This window comes from Desmodus rotundus, chromosome 10 (assembly GCF_022682495.2).
Source record: "Desmodus rotundus isolate HL8 chromosome 10, HLdesRot8A.1, whole genome shotgun sequence".
NCBI classification, from domain to species: domain Eukaryota; kingdom Metazoa; phylum Chordata; class Mammalia; order Chiroptera; family Phyllostomidae; genus Desmodus; species Desmodus rotundus.
Genome location: NC_071396.1, coordinates 63,248,328 through 63,269,369, shown reverse-complemented (window position 1 = coordinate 63,269,369; position 21,042 = coordinate 63,248,328). Strand labels below are relative to the sequence as shown.

At 43.9% G+C, this 21,042-nt stretch overlaps 2 protein-coding genes and 1 non-coding gene across 4 annotated transcripts in view; 1 reads left to right on the top strand and 2 right to left on the bottom strand.

Annotated features, from left to right (window-relative positions):
* Positions 1–1,863: 1,863 nt before the first annotated feature.
* TUBB6 (tubulin beta 6 class V) lies at positions 1,864–14,805 on the top strand. The gene is made up of 4 exons (XM_024580508.3): positions 1,864–2,012; positions 2,387–2,495; positions 4,246–4,356; positions 13,309–14,805. The coding sequence occupies exons 1-4, from the start codon at positions 1,956–1,958 to the stop codon at positions 14,370–14,372; spliced, it is 1,341 nt and encodes a 446-aa protein (XP_024436276.1). The 5' UTR covers positions 1,864–1,955; the 3' UTR covers positions 14,373–14,805.
* Positions 14,806–17,167: 2,362 nt separating this feature from the next.
* AFG3L2 (AFG3 like matrix AAA peptidase subunit 2) overlaps positions 17,168–21,042 on the bottom strand; it is a 41,264-nt gene continuing 37,389 nt past the window's right edge. For both annotated transcript variants that reach the window (XM_024580252.4, XM_053912449.1), the window contains one exon: positions 17,168–17,902. In XM_024580252.4, coding sequence (XP_024436020.1) covers positions 17,660–17,902 — 243 coding nt within the window. In that variant the 3' untranslated portion in view covers positions 17,168–17,659. The remainder of the gene's footprint in view (positions 17,903–21,042) is intronic.
* LOC112323081 (U6 spliceosomal RNA) lies at positions 18,712–18,823 on the bottom strand. Its single transcript, XR_002976709.2, has one exon. It is a non-coding gene; the product is annotated as a U6 spliceosomal RNA (small nuclear RNA).

Sequence of the window (21,042 nt, the reverse complement as noted above, 5' to 3'; positions counted from 1 at the left end):
GGGATGCAGTCCAGGTTTCCAGTCTCCTCACCCAAAGTGTTTACATGGGAAAACACATGTAAAAGTCTTTGGTGGTCACATTCAGACTGAAGGTTCCACAGAATCAAGTCCCTTAGGAAAGTCCTTTCATTTTACAGATGAGTAAACGGAAGCCCAGAGAATTTAAGTGACTGAACACAGAGCCAATTGGAGAGTGGAAATGAACTTCGAGTCACCCTGACTCACCATCTAGTGGTCATTCCTTTCTACCACACAAGACCTCCCAGGAGAGGAACTATTGCTCCCTAAAGACCAAATTCATGCCCAGAAGTAATCTTGATTTACAGTGTACCTGGCATACATTAAGTATTTGCCTCAGCTAGCAAGTGGGTGAGTCTTGCCAGCTGGAGTTGCCCAAAGGAGCCGACTGGAGAGAGTTCTAGGTGTCTGAAGGGTGGAATATGCCTCTGGGAGGCCTGACAGCAGCAAGGCCCAGGTGTGTGGTGGGGAGAGGGCAACTGAGCACGGAGGGTAGGGGGCCCAGAACCTAGAGGGCCCTAGACGCCAGCCGCTAACAAATGAAGATTTTATTCACCTGCTGAAGTGCCTTCCCAGGAAATACTGGGAACTGGAAAGGGTGGAGTTCAAAGAGAAGTCAGGGCTGCATCGTGTTATTTTATATATAAATATAAATATAAATATATAAATAAATATATATATATGGCCATGCTTTGCATAGCAGAATTGTCTCCAAGTCCCCAGGGAGAGCTTTGTTCATTCTGCAGGGAATCCCCCCACCTCTTTCTGTGGCCCCCTGAGGAGCCAAGGAGAGACAAGACAAGCTGTGTAGGATTAAACTGTCTTTCTAACGTCCTCACTCCTTCCCCAGCATTGCACTTATCCAAACAACACCCACACAGGCACACCTCCATGCCAACGAAAAAAGAAAGTACCCAGACCTAGGACTAGGGAAGGTGAGGGAATGGCCTGCTAGAGCCCAGCCCTCTGAGCCCTCCCAGGGCCAAAGCGCTTTCCATCGCTGACTCCTGATGGAGAGACTGCGTGGACAACAGTGCAGGAGGACGTTCACTTTCAGATCCTGCGACGTATTCACTTTAACTAAAGCTCTTTGCAAACGTTTCAGAGTCATCAGAATGCAACAGTACCCGTAGTTGCAGACAGAAAGGCTCCAGGAGGGCGGTGAAGTGTGTGTGTGAGGGGGGGAGGGGGTGGTCAGAATCACTGTGAAAAACTCAGCTTGCGCGTCCCAAAGCCCTTGTACCTGCTGGGTTTGACCCCGCGGCGCGTGCGGGAAGCGTGTGCACGCTTCCAGGCCCGCGCGGTCCCGAAACCCATCCAAGGTGGCTCGAGGTGGGACCGCGCCCGCCCGCCGCGGCTCGGCGGGAACTCCTGATACCACAGTCTCTAGATTCCCGAGGATAAGGGGTTTCCAGTTTCCCTCCGGGGCGGATCAGCAACCAAGGCAGCAAAATGGGGTGGGGGAGGGGCGGGAGCCGTTTGTCCTTTCTTTCTGCCTCCCCACTACGTTCCCGCTCCGGCTGGCGCTCCAGGGAACCGCTAACTTCCCGGCCTGGCTCCCTGCGCCAGGGGTCCTTCAGCTGTCCCCTGTCAGTTCTCCCTTCTGGGAACTAGCAGCATCAAGGCGGCCCCGGGAGGAAGACCCTTGGATGAGCGAGCCGACGGTAGGGGGGCATAGGCGCTGGGGCCGGGACCCCTGAGGCTGGGGGAGGGGGACCGACAAGCCGGGACGGGGAGGAGCGGAGGGAGGTGCAGTGAACCTTTGGGGCGGAGGGGACGCGGCCGGGGAAGGCGAGGCCCGCAGCCATTGGTCCTGGCGGCCGGGGGTGGGAGGCGGAGGGCGGGAGGATGGTCGAGTCCCAGGAGCTTGATGCTGGCCCGCAGTAGTCCCAGCGGTCAGAAGAGCGAGGTCCCGGAGCGCAGAGTCCGCGCCCGCCATGAGGGAGATCGTGCACATCCAGGCGGGCCAATGCGGGAACCAGATAGGCACCAAGGTGGGTAGGGCGAGGGGCGAGCGGGCACTGAGCTTCCCTGTGGGTGGGCAGCTTGCAGGCCTGGGGCGTCTGGGCTGGACCCTCGGTGCGGGCTCAGTGCCCCTTGGTCCCTGGAGCCCAGTACTACCCCGCGCTGCACCCGGGAAGGGCTGGAGGAGCGGCGCCCCCGAGGATGGGGCGTCACAACCCGGGACCCCCCACCCTCATCCCCACTCTAGCTGGGAGCGGCCGCCGGAGGCTCAGGCGCGCCTGGAATTCGGCAGCCACGGACGCGCGCCCCCAGCCCCGCCCGGCTAGCCGCGGGGGTGGGGGGGGGAGGCGCCCGGAGCTCCTGGTTCTGACCGTGTGTCACCCCTGCCTTGTCTTGCATAAAGTTTTGGGAAGTGATCAGCGATGAACACGGTATCGACCCGGCTGGAGGCTACGTAGGTGACTCGGCGTTGCAACTGGAGAGAATCAACGTCTACTACAATGAGTCATCCTGTGAGTAGTGCTGGGTCCCTGCGGGCTACCTCCGGGACGCCGCCCTTCCCCCCTCCCCGACCCTCCACCATTCCCCTCTGCGACCACGCCCTTCCCCGCCGGAACCGGCCGTTCCTCTCCCGGATCCGGGCCATCGCCCCACCGGACCGCGGCCATCCCCGTCTGGGACCACGGCCAACCCTGCCAGGACCTCGGCCATCCCACCCCCGGACCGTGCCCTTCCCCGCCAGACCACGGACCGCTCTCGGACCGCTCGCGCTCTCGGACCGCTGCCTTCCCCGGTCTCCTCCGCCCGGACCCGCGTTGACGCTCAGGGTTCGCCTTCTCGGGAGGGTAGTTTGCTCTAGGAAAATTTCACCTGGGATACAGCAGGATGCCCGGCTCCTCCCTCGCTAGCGCTGGGCGGGGAAATGCGCTGTCAGTTTATTTCAAACAGCCCAATTCCGTGCGGGTCTGAGCTTTTGAACCAGACTACCCACTAGTGTTGTGAAATCAACTTGGTAATATCCGGCCTTTTTCTTTCCAGTTTAAGATGACCTCTTAATGGAGGTTCTTGGCTAAAACTTTGAAAAGTCTCCCTTACATGACTCTTCTGGCCCTTTGCAGACCTCCAAAAAGAGTACACTCTCTGGAAACCAAAACTAGACAATTCTGGGTAATTAATTGTCTGGTGGACTTTAGTAAAAATCCAGGCTGTAGTTTATCTCAGTTTGGGAATAATATTACCCCCTGCCCTGTATATCTTCATATGTATTGTAGCTATATGTATACATTATTTCTGTAAGTTTTTTATTATAGAAGTTGTACATGCCCTTCAAAACAACAAAAAGCTAAGACACTGAAAGAATGCCCAGGAAATGACAGATGCTACCCTTCTACACTGGACACATATTTTGAGAGAGAATCACTTTCAGTTTTTTGGAATCATGCTGCCTGTCCACATAAGAGCTGGGAAGAGCAGGACACAGAAATCACTGGATTTATTCATTAAGCAGCTATGACAAAAGGTCTGGAACAGTAGGGCCTAGGAGATGAAATTCCTACATAGCTATAAGGAAAATTCCATTGCACTTCCTGTTAACCCTTAGGTCCAGCTTTGTTATATCCTTTCTTCAATTGGGTGTGTGCATAGCTGGACAGGAGTTGAAGAGCACTTCCTGTGTGCAGTCCTATTAACCTCATCCTCACTGGGAACAATTTATTGCCCAACTGGCACAAAAGTGTACTTACAATGAAAATGCTACACAGGAGCGAGCACTCACTCATAAATGAGAGTGTCTCTTGGGGAACGGTCCATGGAACGGTACCTGGAATGAGGTGTTTAGACTGTAGCGTGGGTGTGTGTGTGAGGGAGGTGCCAAAAAGCAGGAAGACCGTCACAGCAGCATGGCAATTTGCCGCAACAGATACAGTTTATTTCCATGGATCTAAAAAGGCAAAACTGACCAAGAGGAAAGAGGTGTTAGGGTGAACTGGAAAATACAGGAGGCAGGAAGTCAGAAGACCTGACTTCTCACCCTGCTTATTTATTCCTGCAACTCCCTCTGCCCAGTCATGCCTGGGCTGGTTTCCTCATCTGAACAATTCAAGGGTGGAATTGTGTTCTCCCAGTGCTAAGATTCTGTGATTCTAAATGAAATCCTGCTTCGTACATTCCAGGCAGCTGAGCTGGTGGGACTTGCCCTGAGAAACTCCATTACTTTAGAAACCAGAAAGTGACCTTTTGTGGGTGGGCTTTGTTCTCTTCTAGCTCAGAAATACGTGCCCAGGGCTGCCCTGGTGGACTTGGAACCCGGCACCATGGATAGTGTGCGGTCTGGGCCTTTTGGGCAGCTCTTCCGGCCTGACAACTTCATCTTCGGTAGGTAACATCTTTCCTGCTTTTTTCCTTCTTCTTTTTTTAAACATCAAAATTAATTTATGTGCAAGATTAAAAACATCACACGGCACAGAAAAGTTTAGAATGGAAATCAACAGTCCCCAGCCTCATCAAAAGCACCTCTTTTAATTCTTGTAATTTTTTTTTTTATTGGAAAGTAAACTCTGTATTTCTAAATGAAATGCTTATACTGGTAGTTCTGTATTTTAAAAAAAATTTTAGACATTAATAGTTTTTCCTTCCTAAATTATTATAATATGATAATAATATTGCCTATCTTTTAAACTTCAAAATGTTCTGCTTCCCTTCTAAAGACTGTTACCATATAAGTTTTGTTTTATCACAATTGGGCAACTCTACCCCTCCTTTCTTCTACATAAAAAAAAATGATAATATTACCTTCTCCTCTGTAAACTCCTAAAGAAAATTAAATAAAGTGGCTCTGTTAGTGTTACCAGCCTCCATCACCCTGTAGCCATGGTTTTTAGAATCAAGTCTGCTTCAGAGTATATAATAGGATACAGAATCTTGAAAGATTTTATTTGTATATGAATTGATTACACTGTAGCAAGATCAGGCAGTGGCTTGTTAGAAAGGTGACTCAGAAGGTGGACATTCACAAAGAGTTTATGTGTCCTCTGGGTATCGTCTGCTTTCCTATCACCATGACAACCCACACAACCAAAGGCACAGGTGAAATTTCTGATAACAACTTGTTGAAGGGTTTTTCCACCTTTAATATTTCAAATAGATCAGCACTTTGGTGTCCCTTTTCTTAAATCAGAAAACCTAAATTGCCACTGTTTTTATGGTCCACAAATTTATATTCTTTACCTTTCACTGACCTAGAGACCATAATGGCCCAAGCACAAATAAACATAAAGAAATCTGAAGACACAATATTAAAATGCAACTTGCTGAACCCTGTTCCCATGGAGGTTGGTTAGCCAAAACACACACATACGCACACACACACTCTCTCTGTCTCTCTCAACTGCTTTTGGAGAGAAAGTAGAAAAAAATAATCTATTCTACTGTACATTGTTTAAATTTAAGATGTTCTAAATCTTCATGTAACACTGATGTGTAAGTAGATATTCATTACATCACTCTTCATATCCTTTTACATGGCTTAAATCTGTCGTAAGAAATGTCATGGATGAGACCATGGCACCTGTTGATGTACTCTCTGGAGAAGGTCTCTAGCAGGACACAAGAGGCCATACACCTTCTCTGCTTCACTTTCTCCCTCTTCCAGTCCAGACATCTGCTCAGGAGCCAGGCCTCACCCTCAGCCATTCCTCCTGCACAGCCAGGACTTTTGAGGTTTTAAAGAGAGTCACATCCCTGAACTGAATTTTACATAATTTCATTATTACAAACTACTGAAGTTTGAAGTTGTAATAAGCTAGTTTCTCAGAGCAGCAGCTTCAGGAATTGTGGAGGTTTTCTTTGGTTTTATTTATTTGAACTGAATATTGGGAGTGTACGGAAGGTTTGGTCTCTTCTTTCTAGGTGTCAGTAAATGGGAATCAAAAAGTTTAAGAACAAATTAAGGTAGACGTATAGTAAACAATTAATGATCTAATTTACTGTCTTTGCAAACCTTAAAAGTTAGAAATGACATTTGCCATGTACACTGTGTCCAGGATTACTGCTTGCATCTTTATTTCTTGCCAGAACATGTATACTTATTTTTGATTCAGAATATTTAAAATTTTTAACACACTGTACTAATGTGAAATATCCAATAGTAATATTTTTAAATGATGCTCTTTTTATTAAGAATTGTGAATTGCTTAAGTGAATATGCTTATTTTGTTAAAATAGTACATTTATTTTGCGGAATGGAGGGATATTCAGAATGTATGAACATACTGCATTGTTTGGCTAAGCAGTTGTTTTTATGGCTTTCTCCAGTTAATCAAAGAGGCAGAGTTGTCTGTAAATGGGAGATGGCTCATCCCACTGTGGCTTTCTAGATCATGGTTTCAGAGTTGGTAAACTAGAGTAAACCAGTGTTATTCCATTTTCAGATATAGTTTGAAATGCTTTAAAAAAACAGACTTGAAGTATGCATAATTCTAAAAGTGAAAATTACCTGCATTTGAGATTTGAACATGGATATACTTTAAAAAAAAACTTTCTCTTCACAAATTGCTACCTGCACAGCAGTTGTGCCTATTACATAGTGGGAAAGATTCTTGTAGGAGAAAATGAAATACCAGAGAGATATACTTTCCTTTAAGCCTCCTTCTGCACTTTTACCTTTTTCTTCAAAATTTAGGTCAAAGGGCACATACACAACCTTCAGATTTATTAATCCATCCCTCAGGGTAAGCTGGGTGTAAACCAGAGGGTGGACTCTGCAAAAACCCTGAGGATCTGTTGCAGCCCGACTGCCAAAGCTTAGAGATTGCAGGCTTGAGTTCTATAATCTGGAGCCACTGATTAATGTCACAACATTGCATTACAGAAGATGTTCAACTCATGACCCCCAAATATTTAACTGGAAACGTCTGTTGCTATGAGACAGTGGCAAAATATTTTCAGAAGTCACCAGCTTCCTCCTTTTGTCAAGAGCAGAGAAAACTTCATGGCTACTCATGCTATAAATACTGAGGAAGCCAAGTGAATGATATGAGCTGAGGGAAGAAAAAGGGTCAAGTTCAGAATCTCTGTACACCAGCTACAGCGAGCTTGATTTACTGAGCTTATCTGTCTGCCCAAAGCCACCTGTTCGTTTTCAGTTTTAGTTTCTAGTCTATTTTAATGAAATAATTCCTGGGGTTTTTTGTGACAGCTACACTGAGTCTTGACTTTGTGCAGGTGTGATAGTTCTGCACTGAGCCGCAGGTACAAGGCTAACCCTGAGTATAAGGCTAGCCCCAAGTTTATTCGTCCCAGTGCCTCTGCCGTGATCCAGCAGACACCGTTGTCTGCTGGAATGGGTGCAGAAGGGATGAGCTGGAGTTAGTGGGGACATAGGAAGGAGTGTGACCATTTTTGAGCATGGTAAGAGTAAGTGGTCAGCCAGGTTTTACTGTGTGACCCAGCTGGGTGGGAAGAAAAAGAGAACTATTACCTTCTAGTCAAGGAAATGGCCACCTGAGGGGGCTGAGGTGGCCAGTGCCCATAGGGTCTGATGCAGGCTCAGAGGGACTGTTTTCATCGTTTATTATTAAATAGATATATCTGCATCATTTAGTTTGAGCCATAGGTCCTGCCATGCCCATTGCCTTGGTGCCTTTGACCAGACAAACAGGGCAAAGACCACAGGAGTGAGGCTGGGCTCACTTGTAAGGTGGGGCTAAGACAGACAAGTACAGGGGGAGGCCGAGGATATTTTTTCATTGCTTTTAAAGAGAGAGAAACATTGATGCAAGAGAGAAGCATTGATTGGTTTCCTCCCATGTACACCCTGACCAGGGATTGGACCCCCAACCTAGGTATATGCTCTGACCAGAAGTCAAACCAGCAACCCTTCAGTCATGGGACAAGGCTCCATCCAAGTCACACGGGAAAGAGTCAATACTTTTTGAAGAAGAATCAAGGACTTCTAGTCAAGATGGTAGTGTAGACAGACATGGCCCGCCTCTGTGCACACCACATCAAAATCATAACTAAAATATAGAACAACCATCACTCAGAACCATCAGAAATTGAGTTGAATGGAAGTCTGAAAACTATGGAATTAAAGAAACCACATCCATCCATACTGGTAGGAGGGGTGCAGAAGCAGAATGCTCTGGTCCCTCACCCACGTGTGGTGGATAAAAATTCAGAAGGGATATCTCGGGAGTGAGGAGTCCCAGCCCCATGCCAGGCATCCCAGCCCAGGGTTCCTGTGCCAGGAAGGTAAGTCCCTACAACTTCTGGCTGCAAAAACCAGCAGTAATTGAGTTGGTGGAAGAAACTGCTGGAGCCCCAAGCACTTCCTCTTAAAAAACCCATACTCAGACTGCCTCCCTCTGAGCTCCAGCACCAGGGTAGCAGCTTGAAAGGCACCATTGTTATATAGGGAGAAACTGAAGTGTCTGGCATCAGGGCAAGCAGAAGCCATCGTCCCTTGTCTAAACCCTCCCTCCACAGAGCTGGCAAGCTGGTGCACATCTGAGACTCCATCAACCTGGCTAACACAAACACCTGCCTTGGAGATCCCCAGAGACTCCGCCCCACCCAACTTTAGGGCCCACCCAAGCTGCTTTTTCATATGAATAGCCGGTCTCGACTTAATGCTTCACAACTTCCTAAGTCCTCTGAAACAAGCAACAGCTGGTCTCAGTGAGCCCCAGGCAAGCCACTAGCAGCAGCCAGCCAAGATTCACAGCTTGGCTTTACCTGGGAATCTCCAAGCCCAGCACAAGCAGCAGCCATTCTCAGATTGTTTATCACTCAGGCAGGGTGGACCCAGGCAAAACACAGGTAGGGGCTGACCTTGGCCTGCACCACCTAGGAAACCCTAGAGCCTGTGCGCCCAGTGGACAGCTACAGACCATATCAGAGCACCACCACCCTTCCCCCACACAGCTGATCCTCCATGGAGGGTGGAGGTTGGTGGTCAGTGGTCACATCCAGTCCTTGCAGCTGACTGACCCAGATAAATCCTTCCCATTGACCTGTCAACAGCAACCAAGGCTCAACTACAACGAGAGGGTGTACTCAGCCCACATGAAGGGCGTACCTTGAGTACATGGCTTGGTTGATAGTGGAGGCTGTGCCACTAGATCCTACAGGACACCTACATTAGGCCATGCTGCCAAGACAAGGAGTCATAGCAGTTCTAACTAATACAAAGAAACAAACACAAGGATGCTGCCAAAAGAGACAAACATGGCCCATGAAAGAACAGATCGAAACTCTAGGAAAAGAGCTAAACAAAAGCAATCTGTCAGATGCAGAGTCAAAACACTTTATAAGGATGCGCAAGAAACTTAGTGAGGACCTCAACATCATGAAGATCCAGTCTGAAATGAAGGATACACTAATTAAAATAAAACAATTTACAGGAAAACAACAGTAGAGTGGATGAAACCGAGAATCAGATCAATGATGTGGAACATAAGGAAGCAAAAAACAACCAATCAGAACAAGAAGAAAAGAGAATCCCCCAAAACAAGGAAGCAATCTGTGGGACAACTTTAAGCAATCCAACATAGAGGTGCCAGAAGGAGAAAAAGAGAAAGGAATTGGAAATCTATTTGAAAAAATAATGAAAGAAAACTTACCTAATTTGGTGAAGGCAATAGACATGCAAGCCAAGGAAGCACAGAGAGTCCCAATTATGATGGATGCAAACAGGCCCACCCCAAGACACATCCTAATTAAAATGCCAAAGGTTAAAGATAATGAGAGACTCTTAAAAGCAGCAATAGAAAAGCAGTTAGTTACCTACAGGGGAGTCCCCATAAGGCTGTCAGCTGATTTCTCAAAAGAAACTTGCAGGCTAGAAGGGATTGGCAAGAAATACTCAAAGTCATGAAAAGCAGGGACATATATGGTCAAGCTTGCTCTACCCAGCAAAGCTATCATTTAGAATTGAAGGGAGGATAAAGAGCTTCCAGACAAGAAAAAACTAAAGGAGTTAATCATCACCAAACCATTATTATATGAAATATTAAGGGGACTTATTTAAAGAAAAAGATCAAAACCATGAACAATAAAATGCCAAAAAATACAAGTCTATCAACAACTGAATCTAAAAAATGAAGTAAGCAAACAAGACAGAATCACGGGTACAGAGAACATTTTGATGGTTGCTAGCTGGGAGGAGGATGTGGGGGAATGGGTGAAAGGTGAGGGGATTAAGAAGTACAAATAGGTAGGTACAGAATAGCCATGGGGATGTAAAGTACAGCATAGGAAATGGAGTAGCTGAAGAACTTAAATGCATGACCCAATGGTGGGGGCATTGCCTGAGGAAGTGGAGGGTGCTGGGTGGAGGAGGGGCAAAAAGCAGGACAACTGTAATAGCATAACCAATAAATTATAATTTAATAAATAAAATTACTGAAGAATCACAGGATAAGGCCTTTTTTTTCTTATTTTAGACTTCTATTAACACCACAATGCTCAGCACTGATAAGTGCTATGGAAGATACAAAGAAATTTAAGATGACTCATTTGCCCAAGATTAAAACCTTGAGTACAATGCAGAACCCATTGGTGCTCATCAGCAAAACTCTGTGTGAGAGGCCCCCACCCCCTGTAGTGCACAAGAACCCTCCATCTACTCAGATGATGTAGCACAAGGCTGGTCTCAAGAAGGATCCTTGGGGTCACTGCTGCCTACCTCAGTTTTCCCTTCTGGTATGCAGCATCAAGTATGGACCTGCCCACATGCAGAGCAGAGAAGCTGGTCTTCGGGCAGTGGTTGTGAATTCTCATCACCAGCTGGGTGTAGGCTAAAGTCAAGTTAACACCTGAAGGATAAGTGGGGAGAGGTCTGCTCAGTGCAGTACCAGCAGTGTCCTGGCCCAGAGCAGGACATAGGCCTTGGCATCTGTCTCCATTTGCTTCTGTCCACGTGAGGCTATCAAATCGGCTACCCAACTCCTGCTTTCAGCGGTGTGTCCTGGTCTCTTTCACTCAATACGGAGGGGAAAATCTGATCAGGGTGCTAACAGATTTATTTTTTTATACATGGTTCTTCCTTTCAAAACCAGAGTTTGATATGCTCATTTACTAAAGAAATAGAATGCTTTTTAATAACCTTCCTTGCTTGCTAAATAACTTACAATTTTAGCTATATATTATATTTCCTTTTCATCAGTTAAAAGAATGAGAAACAGTGGTATTTTGTTTTCACAGTTTATCTTATAGTATGCTCTAGAATTTATATTTCTCAGTGGTTTTCTCCTAATATTCCTTGAAATGCATGTTAACCTGTCTATTTGAATTTAGAAATAAAGTCATGTTTTTCTAACAGTGTGTCTAATTGGAGGATGGTTCTAAAAATGAGGACTGCCTTTGCCAATAAGATTATATGAGTAGTAGTTTTTATAATTCAAATAAGCAAAACTTGCATCCTAAACATTAAAAAAAATATTTTTAAACATTCCATTAAAAAATCATATTGGCAAAGTTGTATTGGTATTAATATTTCCATTTTCCCAACTCTAAGTATATTGGATTAAACAAAATGCCTTTCAGTGAAAGAATTTGGTAAGTCTTGGTAAAGCCTTTTGGTATCTCCCAGAAACAGAAGAAAGGATGACTGATCCAAGTTAGATATTTCCAATTCTGCTTTCAAAAAGGGTGAGCTTTTGGCTGAAAATATGATTAAAAAATACTTTTCTAAAGAATACGAAAAGTCATAGCAACTTTATTTTTATTGTTGACACTATTGCAGATGTCCCCAATTTTCCCCACTTTGCCCCCCTCCTCCCAGCCCCTGCTCCCCTTTCCTTCAGGCCATCTCCACACTGTGGTCTGTGTCCACGGGTTATACATACATGTTCTTTTGCTGATCCCTTCACCTTTCATGGAGTCCCCCCTCCCCCTCCCCTCTGACCACCGTCACTCTGTTCCATGTATCCATGCCTTTGTGATTATCGATCAGTTATTTGATTTTTTCCATGTTACTCTGAAGATCAAATAATTGAATGACATTGTTAGAACACAGTTCATTCACATGTACATATTTGTTACATATACCGTGTATATATTTTTCAACACATATATGTAAAATCAAAAGTGAAGAAACTTGATGCCAAAGTTTGTCTCATTATTGCAATATTTAATATTCATCTTTAGATAAACTAATTGAAACAGTTATGTATTTTTAACATCTTGTGATCATAGGAATTTAACCACAATCAATTTCAACTTACAATTTATTTCTGATTTTTATATACTCTATTGGGTACATGTAACAGAATGATGTAAGTTTTTAAAGGAGAGTAGTTATAGTACCCTAGACATTAAAACTGTGTCATTTACAACTTCTTGAATTTATGAAGACAAAGTGGATGTCAACTTAAAACTGTATGAGGAGGTATGTAGTTTTATAGTATTTTCAGTGCTACAGAGCTCTGTTTGAAGAGCACTGCATTATAGGAAAGCAAAACCTAAGTAAGTCCCTGCCAGTCCTCTCTGTCACTTTTTTATAAGTGCAGCTTTTCATACACACGCATGCCTGTATTCTTTATACAGCTTGGGAAAGAGGCCTTCACTACCAATAGAACTTCAATTTTATAATGAAACGAGCTGAGAGGATCTTAAATTTAAGAGCCAACCTTTCAGATGTAAAATTTCTTCCATAAAGTAAGATACAAACAAGCAAGGTGGGGAAAATGCACCATTTTGCAGAAAACAGACTAACTAGAAGGTATCTTGCTAGTTACTTGAACTATCTGGATAAAAATACAAAAATCTTTCAGGTATGTTCACTTCCTTACCACCAGTAGGCTAGAAGCAGTTTGAGGGCAGGAATCACTTCCTGTGCTGAGTAATTATACATGCAAAGTAAACAGTTGGTGCTCAGAAAATTTTGCAACAGCAATTCTGAATGATAAATGAGATATTTTCATTAACATGAAAATATTACTGTTTCTAAAAGAAAATGTACATAGTACAAAATTCAGAAAACTCAAAGGAGAGGGAAGAGATTAATGTGTACATTTTGTCCCCTTTGAATTTTACCATGTGTGAGAATTACCTAATTAAAAATAAAAATGGAAATTACCTGGTCAAAACATATGTCCACCTTAGAAATTGATAGGACTTTAACCTGTCTGGAGAGGTACTAATTCATGTGCTCCCAAGCAGGATTGGTGGTGCCTGTTTCCCTGCCCACTGACTGGCCAATACCATATTATCTAATCGTTTCATAACACATTTTCCAACACCATTTAAAAGTGTTAATATCCATGAGCAATTCCTTTCTGTCTCACCCTATTTAAGTTGCATGCTATATTCTTTTGCTTATTACAGGACAAACCGGTGCAGGGAACAACTGGGCAAAGGGTCATTACACAGAAGGAGCAGAGCTGGTGGATTCGGTGCTCGACGTGGTGAGGAAAGAGTGTGAGCACTGTGACTGCCTGCAGGGCTTCCAGCTCACCCACTCCCTGGGAGGAGGAACAGGGTCGGGCATGGGCACGCTGCTCATCAGCAAAATCAGAGAGGAGTATCCTGACAGGATCATGAACACCTTCAGCGTCATGCCCTCCCCCAAAGTCTCGGACACGGTGGTGGAGCCCTACAATGCCACCTTGTCAGTCCACCAGCTGGTGGAGAACACGGATGAGACCTACTGCATTGACAATGAGGCCCTGTACGACATCTGCTTCCGCACCTTGAAGCTGACTACTCCAACTTACGGGGACCTCAATCACCTGGTGTCAGCCACCATGAGTGGAGTCACCACCTCGCTACGCTTCCCAGGCCAGCTCAACGCTGACCTCCGAAAGCTTGCTGTGAACATGGTCCCTTTCCCCCGCCTCCACTTCTTCATGCCCGGCTTTGCCCCCCTGACAGCCAGAGGCAGTCAGCAGTACCGGGCCCTGACAGTGCCCGAACTGACTCAGCAAATGTTTGATGCCAAGAACATGATGGCAGCTTGTGATCCAAGACATGGGCGCTACCTGACTGTGGCCACTGTCTTCCGGGGCCCCATGTCCATGAAGGAGGTGGACGAGCAGATGCTGGCTATCCAGAACAAGAACAGCAGCTATTTTGTGGAGTGGATCCCTAACAACGTCAAGGTGGCCGTGTGCGACATCCCTCCTCGAGGCCTCAAGATGGCCTCCACCTTCATTGGCAACAGCACAGCCATCCAGGAGCTGTTCAAGCGCATCTCGGAGCAGTTTTCTGCCATGTTCCGCCGGAAGGCCTTCCTGCACTGGTTTACAGGAGAGGGCATGGATGAGATGGAGTTCACAGAAGCGGAGAGCAACATGAACGACCTGGTGTCTGAATACCAGCAATATCAAGAAGCTACGGCCAATGATGGTGAAGAAGCTTTTGAAGATGATGAAGAAGAAATCAATGAATAGAAGAGTGCCCGTTTCAAATATGACAATGCAGATTTTCTTTAACTTTGATGTGTCTTAAGTCTAATGGCCAGGGAATGATGAACTGGTCTTAATGTATGGGTGCAGGCCCCTCCCAAATGCAATAAAATTGTATCCAATCATCTAGAATAAAGAAAGCACATTCAAACAGAAGAGAATTGGCAGTCCAATCCAGCCAGATCAGACTAGCAACATTTTCTACTGGAGGATTTAAAAGAAATAATGGGCCACCAATAAAGGGCTAAACAAATAAACCTCACCTATGAGAGTTCAACCATGTCTGAGAACTAGCAGAGAAGTTAGTGTTTTTCATCCTTTAAGTGAAGCTTTGCAGTGTTGCCTTATATTGAAAATGCAATACTGACCTTTGAAACAATTTATTCATAATAAAACACTAAAACTTTTGTTTCTCCCAGCCTCTGCTTTATGACTTGTTATTTTGCATCATTTCAATGGTCGCTCAGATCTCTAGTGCCTTGTTGAATGAACCACCCCTGCAGCTCACTTAAAAGAACTGAGAGGAAAGAGGCTTTTCTTGAATTGCAGGGTTTAAGGTGGTAGCCAGAATTCTGAGCCTAAATGTAATGCATGTGTAATGAACAGCCCTTCATCCACATTTGCAACCAGCACTTAGCCTTCCCACAGAATTTGTCACCTCCCTAGGTTATATCCTGGGCTAGTAGGTCCCAGCCTTCCCTGACAACTCAGCTGAGATTTGCCAGAGGAGCCACAGAAAATTACTTTCACACTTCCAGCAAGCCCTTGGTGGGTGAGGGTGCCGGGTAGGGTAGGTTTCCAAGAGCTGCTGAGCTTCCTTCCATGAGTTCTCAGACCAGGAACCCAGGCCACTGGCCCAGCCCAGCAGGGAGGGTGAAGTTTTCTATGTAACAAATCATTTTTATGGTTCCTGTAAAGTAGCCATACCTTCTCTAAGAGGTCTTGCAAAGTAAAATTCCATAGAATAGGACCAGGCTATTATTAGTAATTGGCAGACATTGCCAAAGTTAGCTGTGAACCTGTGCCTTCGCTTTAGCCAAAATTATGTGAGTGGATGTCACTTCCAGGTAGAAGCAAATGTTAGTGGTTGGCCCTGTGCTCTGCATCCCAAGTGGGGACCCCAATTCCTCCTGTAAAGATGACCCAGCATCTCCATTGGTAACTGCTGAGCAAAGCGCCCTGACCTTTGTTGGACAAGAAGAGAAATGAGCCTTTGCCATTCGCAGCCACTGAGATCTAGGGCCACCTCACAGCCCCACCTGGTGCTGTGATGCCACAGCTCACATGCAGTAACTGCATTTATTTTGTGCTAAGTGAGCCCCAGCCTTGAGCAGACTGCAGGAATCTGAACTATTCTGTGAAATTACAATGAAAATAAACCTTACCATCCCCAACTAACCTAGAAACATCCTAGGTTTGATTGACCTTGAAAGAGAAAAGATGTGCTGTGAGCACCTACTGTGCGCCACACTGTCTAGGTTCCAACAGAGGTAATGCTCACGACAGTGCCACAGAATACAGGTGTGACCAGGAGGAGGCCTGCTGGGGGCCGCAGGTGTGGGTTACCATCTGACTCAGTCACACACAGCTTTGTCAGTTTTCTTACTGAATCAACATGACTCATGTTTGGCACAACTCACTTCCACCCAGAAGCCTCCCAGCTGAGGTGAGCCAGAATAGCATAAGCTGGCACCTCTGCAGTGGGATGAGGAAGGAGTACACAGTATCTTGTCTCCCAGTTGTCTACTGCTTATGTGGAGAACAGCGCACTAGACATCCTGATGGCAAGTGAGTCTTCTTGCAGCCTTAAAACAATTCTTCACTCAACTACTTCCCACAAGCATCCTGAGGAAAGGAGGCAGTCAATGTGTGACTTCTGCAGGTCACTCACTGCTAGAGGAGCTGAGAAACTCAAGTGTCTCCTATGATGGTGAGTTAGTGGAGTCAGAAGAGCTGCTCCTGTGGCAGGTGAGCTGGAGTTTGGCATCTCTGGGCCAACTGGAAGAGTAGTCACAGGATAGAGCAGCCTGCCTGAGCTACCCCTCATCCCACTAGCTCAGTGCAGCGGAGATGCCACAGATTCTGTCTTAGATCTGAGGAGTCACCATTCCCACAACATATTTAACTACATCAAGAACATACAAGGCATGCTAGAGTAACACTGAAGGAGGCTGCTAAAAATATGTTAATAAATGCAAAAATGTATGGGACCTCCAAATCCAAATAGTAGCATTTGAAGACTTAGTATACCTCCATGCCATCTTTTGGTATGAATTCTGACCTAACCTAGGTTTGTAACATTGTAGACCTCCACTTTTCTGGAACCACACAAACCCTTCTAATAGTACTGGTAACAGCTTATAATTCACACCTGGGAAGCCATTCAGGGCACAAGGGCCTCCTCCCTAGTTTATTGTCACTGCCCTTCTCTGAAATCCAGGTAATGGCTTGGGACAACCTGCCACACCCACCATTTCACACTGACTTCCACACCCAGACAACATGACCAATGTATGGTGATAACTAGTCTAGTACAGGTGTAAACTGATGCCATTATCACAGATTCTCACACTGAGCTGGCATCAGTATACTTTACACCCTTCCTGGAGTGTCCTGGAATGAACTCCCTTGTGTGTCCTCGAGTTCATTCTAGGACACTCAAACCTAGAAGTTACTCATCGTCTTGTGGAAGCTGATGAGAACCAGAAAGAGCAACATTTTGTTTTCTAAAAGAAAGCAGTCCAAGCATAAACACTGGCCCTCCCTGTGGTCAAAAGAAGTACAATGTTTACACTTTATTTTTGATGTAAAGAAGCCATATTTACATAATACATTCATATTTTAAATATGTTACAGCTCTCCGTAGAAAACCATTCCATTAAAACAGCAACATGTGATCTGGATTCAATCTTTAAAGTATTAGTCAAATTAAAATATTCATATCAGGACTCTTAATTTCACAGCCTTCGAAGGAAAATGGGAATGAAGAGTGAGGTGGTGCAAAGTGAGATGCAGACCTTTTCCATGTGGGGAGCTCTCAGATTCTCTCCACTTGACAACATTCAGCTGGCTTTCACTGGCGGTGGAGAGGGAAGAGTGCCAGGATCTGATCTCCACTCTTCTGGGGCTATCCAAGGGCCCAGTGAGTATTAAGTACTCCTCTTCCCACCACTTCAACTGGTCAGCAGCTGGTTAAATCAACTTAGCAGTGTTCTCATTCTTCTGAGAAAACCAGCGTTGAAATAACACGCAAACTGAAACCACAATACAAGCTAAAACGGCCTCCCTCCTCGGATCTGATTGGCGATTTTCTCATCTGGGGACTCCTCTTTCTCCTTCTCCCGCTCTTTGTTCCAGTCTTTCAGGCCCTCTGGAAGTGAAGTGTCCTCATCCAAGCTGCCAGTGCCTTCCACAAATTCTTCGTAGGTGGATTTTTCCGCAAATGGTCTGGGGCCCAACAGTTCGATCATATCATTCTTATCTAATACTTCTTTTTCTAATAATAGAAGAGCAACCTGAAACATAAACAATTCCTATTAAATAGTTACTCGGCAAAGTCCATTCAAAGTTAATGTTTTCATTTATATCCAACCCCATCCTCAAAAGAGTTTAAAACCACTGAAAAAGATATACATAAGGTCACATAATTTTGGATTAAGATGTGCAAAATAATAGTAAAACAAATGTCCATCAGTAAGGGAGTCACTAAATACATTTGATACACTCACACAATGAACAATTATGCACCTATTCAATGAAAAAAGTGAGATGCATGATGTCTACAATATGCTAATTTGCTTTTTAAGAGGGAAATACATCTTTTAGTGATAAACCAACTTTTATATTTGCTGCCATCTTATTTCATGTGTTTTTCCTTACTGCTACCTTTTAAAATTAGATTTTTAAATAGCAATCATCTTCTGCCATCTATGGAACACTTTTTTTTACATTCAACTAAAGATTGCTTACATTGTTTTCATAAGCATGTTTGCATCCATTTAAGTTTATATAGGATGAAATTATAATTTAGATACTGCTGCCTGCATTATTTTTGAAAAATTATATTTTCCCATTCTTTTTTGCATATTTTCCCATTTCATTAGATTTAGACAGAGACCTGTGTAAATGTGGTTACATTATTTTTTTTAAACATCTTTTATTTCATTTTATTTTTTAATTCAATTTTGTTTAATAAGGTTGTTTTGAATCTACTATACTTAATCTGGTTTTATTTTCCTTGCTATTCTTATATTCCATTTATATATTGTTTTAAAATTCCATTTTCTAAAAATTGGTTTCTATATAAATGCACAACTTTGTGAAAAAAAATATGGAAGGAAACGTGTCACACACCTGCATGTCGTCCTTGCACAGGGGACATGCTAATCTTCCCTGTGTCATTCCAACTTTAGTACATGTACTGCCAAAGCGAACACGGGAAAATGTATCTTTTTATGTGTGTATATATACATAAAGAAATTCTGGAAGGGTACATAAGTGGTGGGAGTGGGGGTGTTGGGGCAAAGGACAGACATAGAGTAAGCAGGAAATTTTAAAAGTTAGTCCAAAAATAATAAAGACAAACAAGGCCAAAGATACAAATGAAACCAGGAAAATTAATATGAAAATATGTATCTTGAAATTCTATTCATTTGTATGGCTGAATCACAAATTTGACACTACACATTTTGACAGGCCACCGGAAAGGGGACACCTGACCAACTACATGCATGGAAGTGAGTGATGGTGTCAGGGGAGCAGGGAAGAGTGGTTATGTTAGAGTATCTGACCCTTTCAAGAAGAACCAGGTGGGTTACACTGTAAACTGATCTCATAAAATAGATTAGTAGGTAACTCCATAAGAAATTTAACATTCTGTACTTCACATTAAATGCTGTTTCTAAAGATTCCAAATTTAAAAAAGAACAATTTTCTGCTATCTTTAAATTTTTTTAAAGTTTATTATGGAATATTTCAAATATGTACAAAGGTAGAAAAAGTGGGTAACTAATCCCCACATAACCACTATCAACAATGATCAACTTAGAGCCATTTTTATTTCATTGACTCCCTGGTTTATTTTAAAGAAAATCCCACATGTCTCATTTTACCACATATATACTTTTGTCTATATCTTCAAGAGATAAAGACTCTTAAAAAAACATAACCAGAATACTAAAGCAGCCTAACTTTTAAATATATTGTGTATATAAGATTTGAAGAAATAAAAGCTTTAGGATTTCTTCTTAGACCATCTTTATTTCTCAAATTTGCCTATTTACACAGTTGCAGCTAACCACTTAAGTTGTGATAATGTATTTTATTTAACTCAACATATCAAAAATATTGTCATATCAGTATATAATGATATTAAGAATAGTTGATATATTTTATTCTTTTTTTCATACTAAGTCTTCAAAACCCAGTGTGCATTTTATGCTCACAGTACATCTCAATTCAGATTAGCCACACTGGCAACACAGGCTTGGTTAGAAGGTAATGAAGGGCTCTGCAGACAGGACATCTGGGTCCAAATCCCGGTCCTGACACTTAGCAACTGCCTGATGACCTTAAGCAAAGTTAAGCAACGTTGTTTCTTTATTAGTTTCTTTATCTGTAAAATGGGGATAATAATGTAGTGACTTCTTGAGGTTTCAGGGTGTTTTAAGAGAAGTTAATACATCTTAGGCAGTACCTGATATGCATAAGATACTATGTGAATGCTAGCTGATTACTGTTATTCTCCTAAAGCTTTCCCTTAGAGATCAACTTGTCCAACTCCTTAACCCAAGGTTGAGTAAACTGAGGCCCAGAGTTTGGAAGGCACTAGCCATAGCAGCAAAGGCTCCAGCCACCTCTCCTCTTTGATTTTTAAGAAATCTTATTCATTTATTTTTAGCAAGAAGGGGAGGGAGGTAGAAAAGAGGGAGAGAAACATCAAGGTGAGAAAGAAATATTGACTGGCTGCCTCCCACATGCACCCCAATCAGGGGCTGAACCAGCAACCCAGTCATGTGCCCTGACCAGGAATCAAATCAGTGACCTTTTCGTTTTGCAGGATGACACCCAACCAACTAAGCCACATTGGTCAGAGCAGGCACCTTTCCTCTTGATGGCTCCTGGCTGGCACGTTATTCTTAAATATTTAATATTCTCTGATGGACCAGGCACAATCTCAGTACTCTGTGGTGTTTCAGGATCCTCACTGTTTTGAACTAATTTTCCCTTCACAAACATTTATTTCTTTGTTACCATTGTCAGGACATGTACTGCACAGATGGAAGGGTAGATAACCAGGTGTAATTTCCAGGACCCATTTGAGTATCTATGGCATGCATGTGGACTCCCTGTACTCACACACTATTCTCCTAGAGCTAGTCATCTCGGTTAAGTGCTTCCGCCCTCCACTGTCTTTTACAGCTCATTTCTTCTTTTCAACAATTGAAGGGGGATAACCAACAAACCCTATGTCTGGCCTAGCCCTCCTATCCATATACCACTTGCAAATGCCTACTGCTCATGCCCTCCTGGGTGTCAAGACTGAATCCCTCCCCCATCCCAGGCTGTGTCTGCCACTAGGAGGAGTCCTGGAGCCATCCTAGGGGCTTTCCTCCTGTTTGTTCTCTACTTTAAATATCTAAAAATCTCTTGGTTT

Coding starts and splice junctions, on each gene's coding strand:
- TUBB6 (XM_024580508.3), top strand. CDS start 1,956: ATGAGGGAGATCGTGCACATCCAGGCGGGCCAATGCGGGAACCAGATA. Junction 2,013..2,386: donor GGAACCAGATAGGCACCAAG/GTGGGTAGGGCG, acceptor TCTTGCATAAAG/TTTTGGGAAGTGATCAGCGA. Junction 2,496..4,245: donor CTACTACAATGAGTCATCCT/GTGAGTAGTGCT, acceptor GTTCTCTTCTAG/CTCAGAAATACGTGCCCAGG.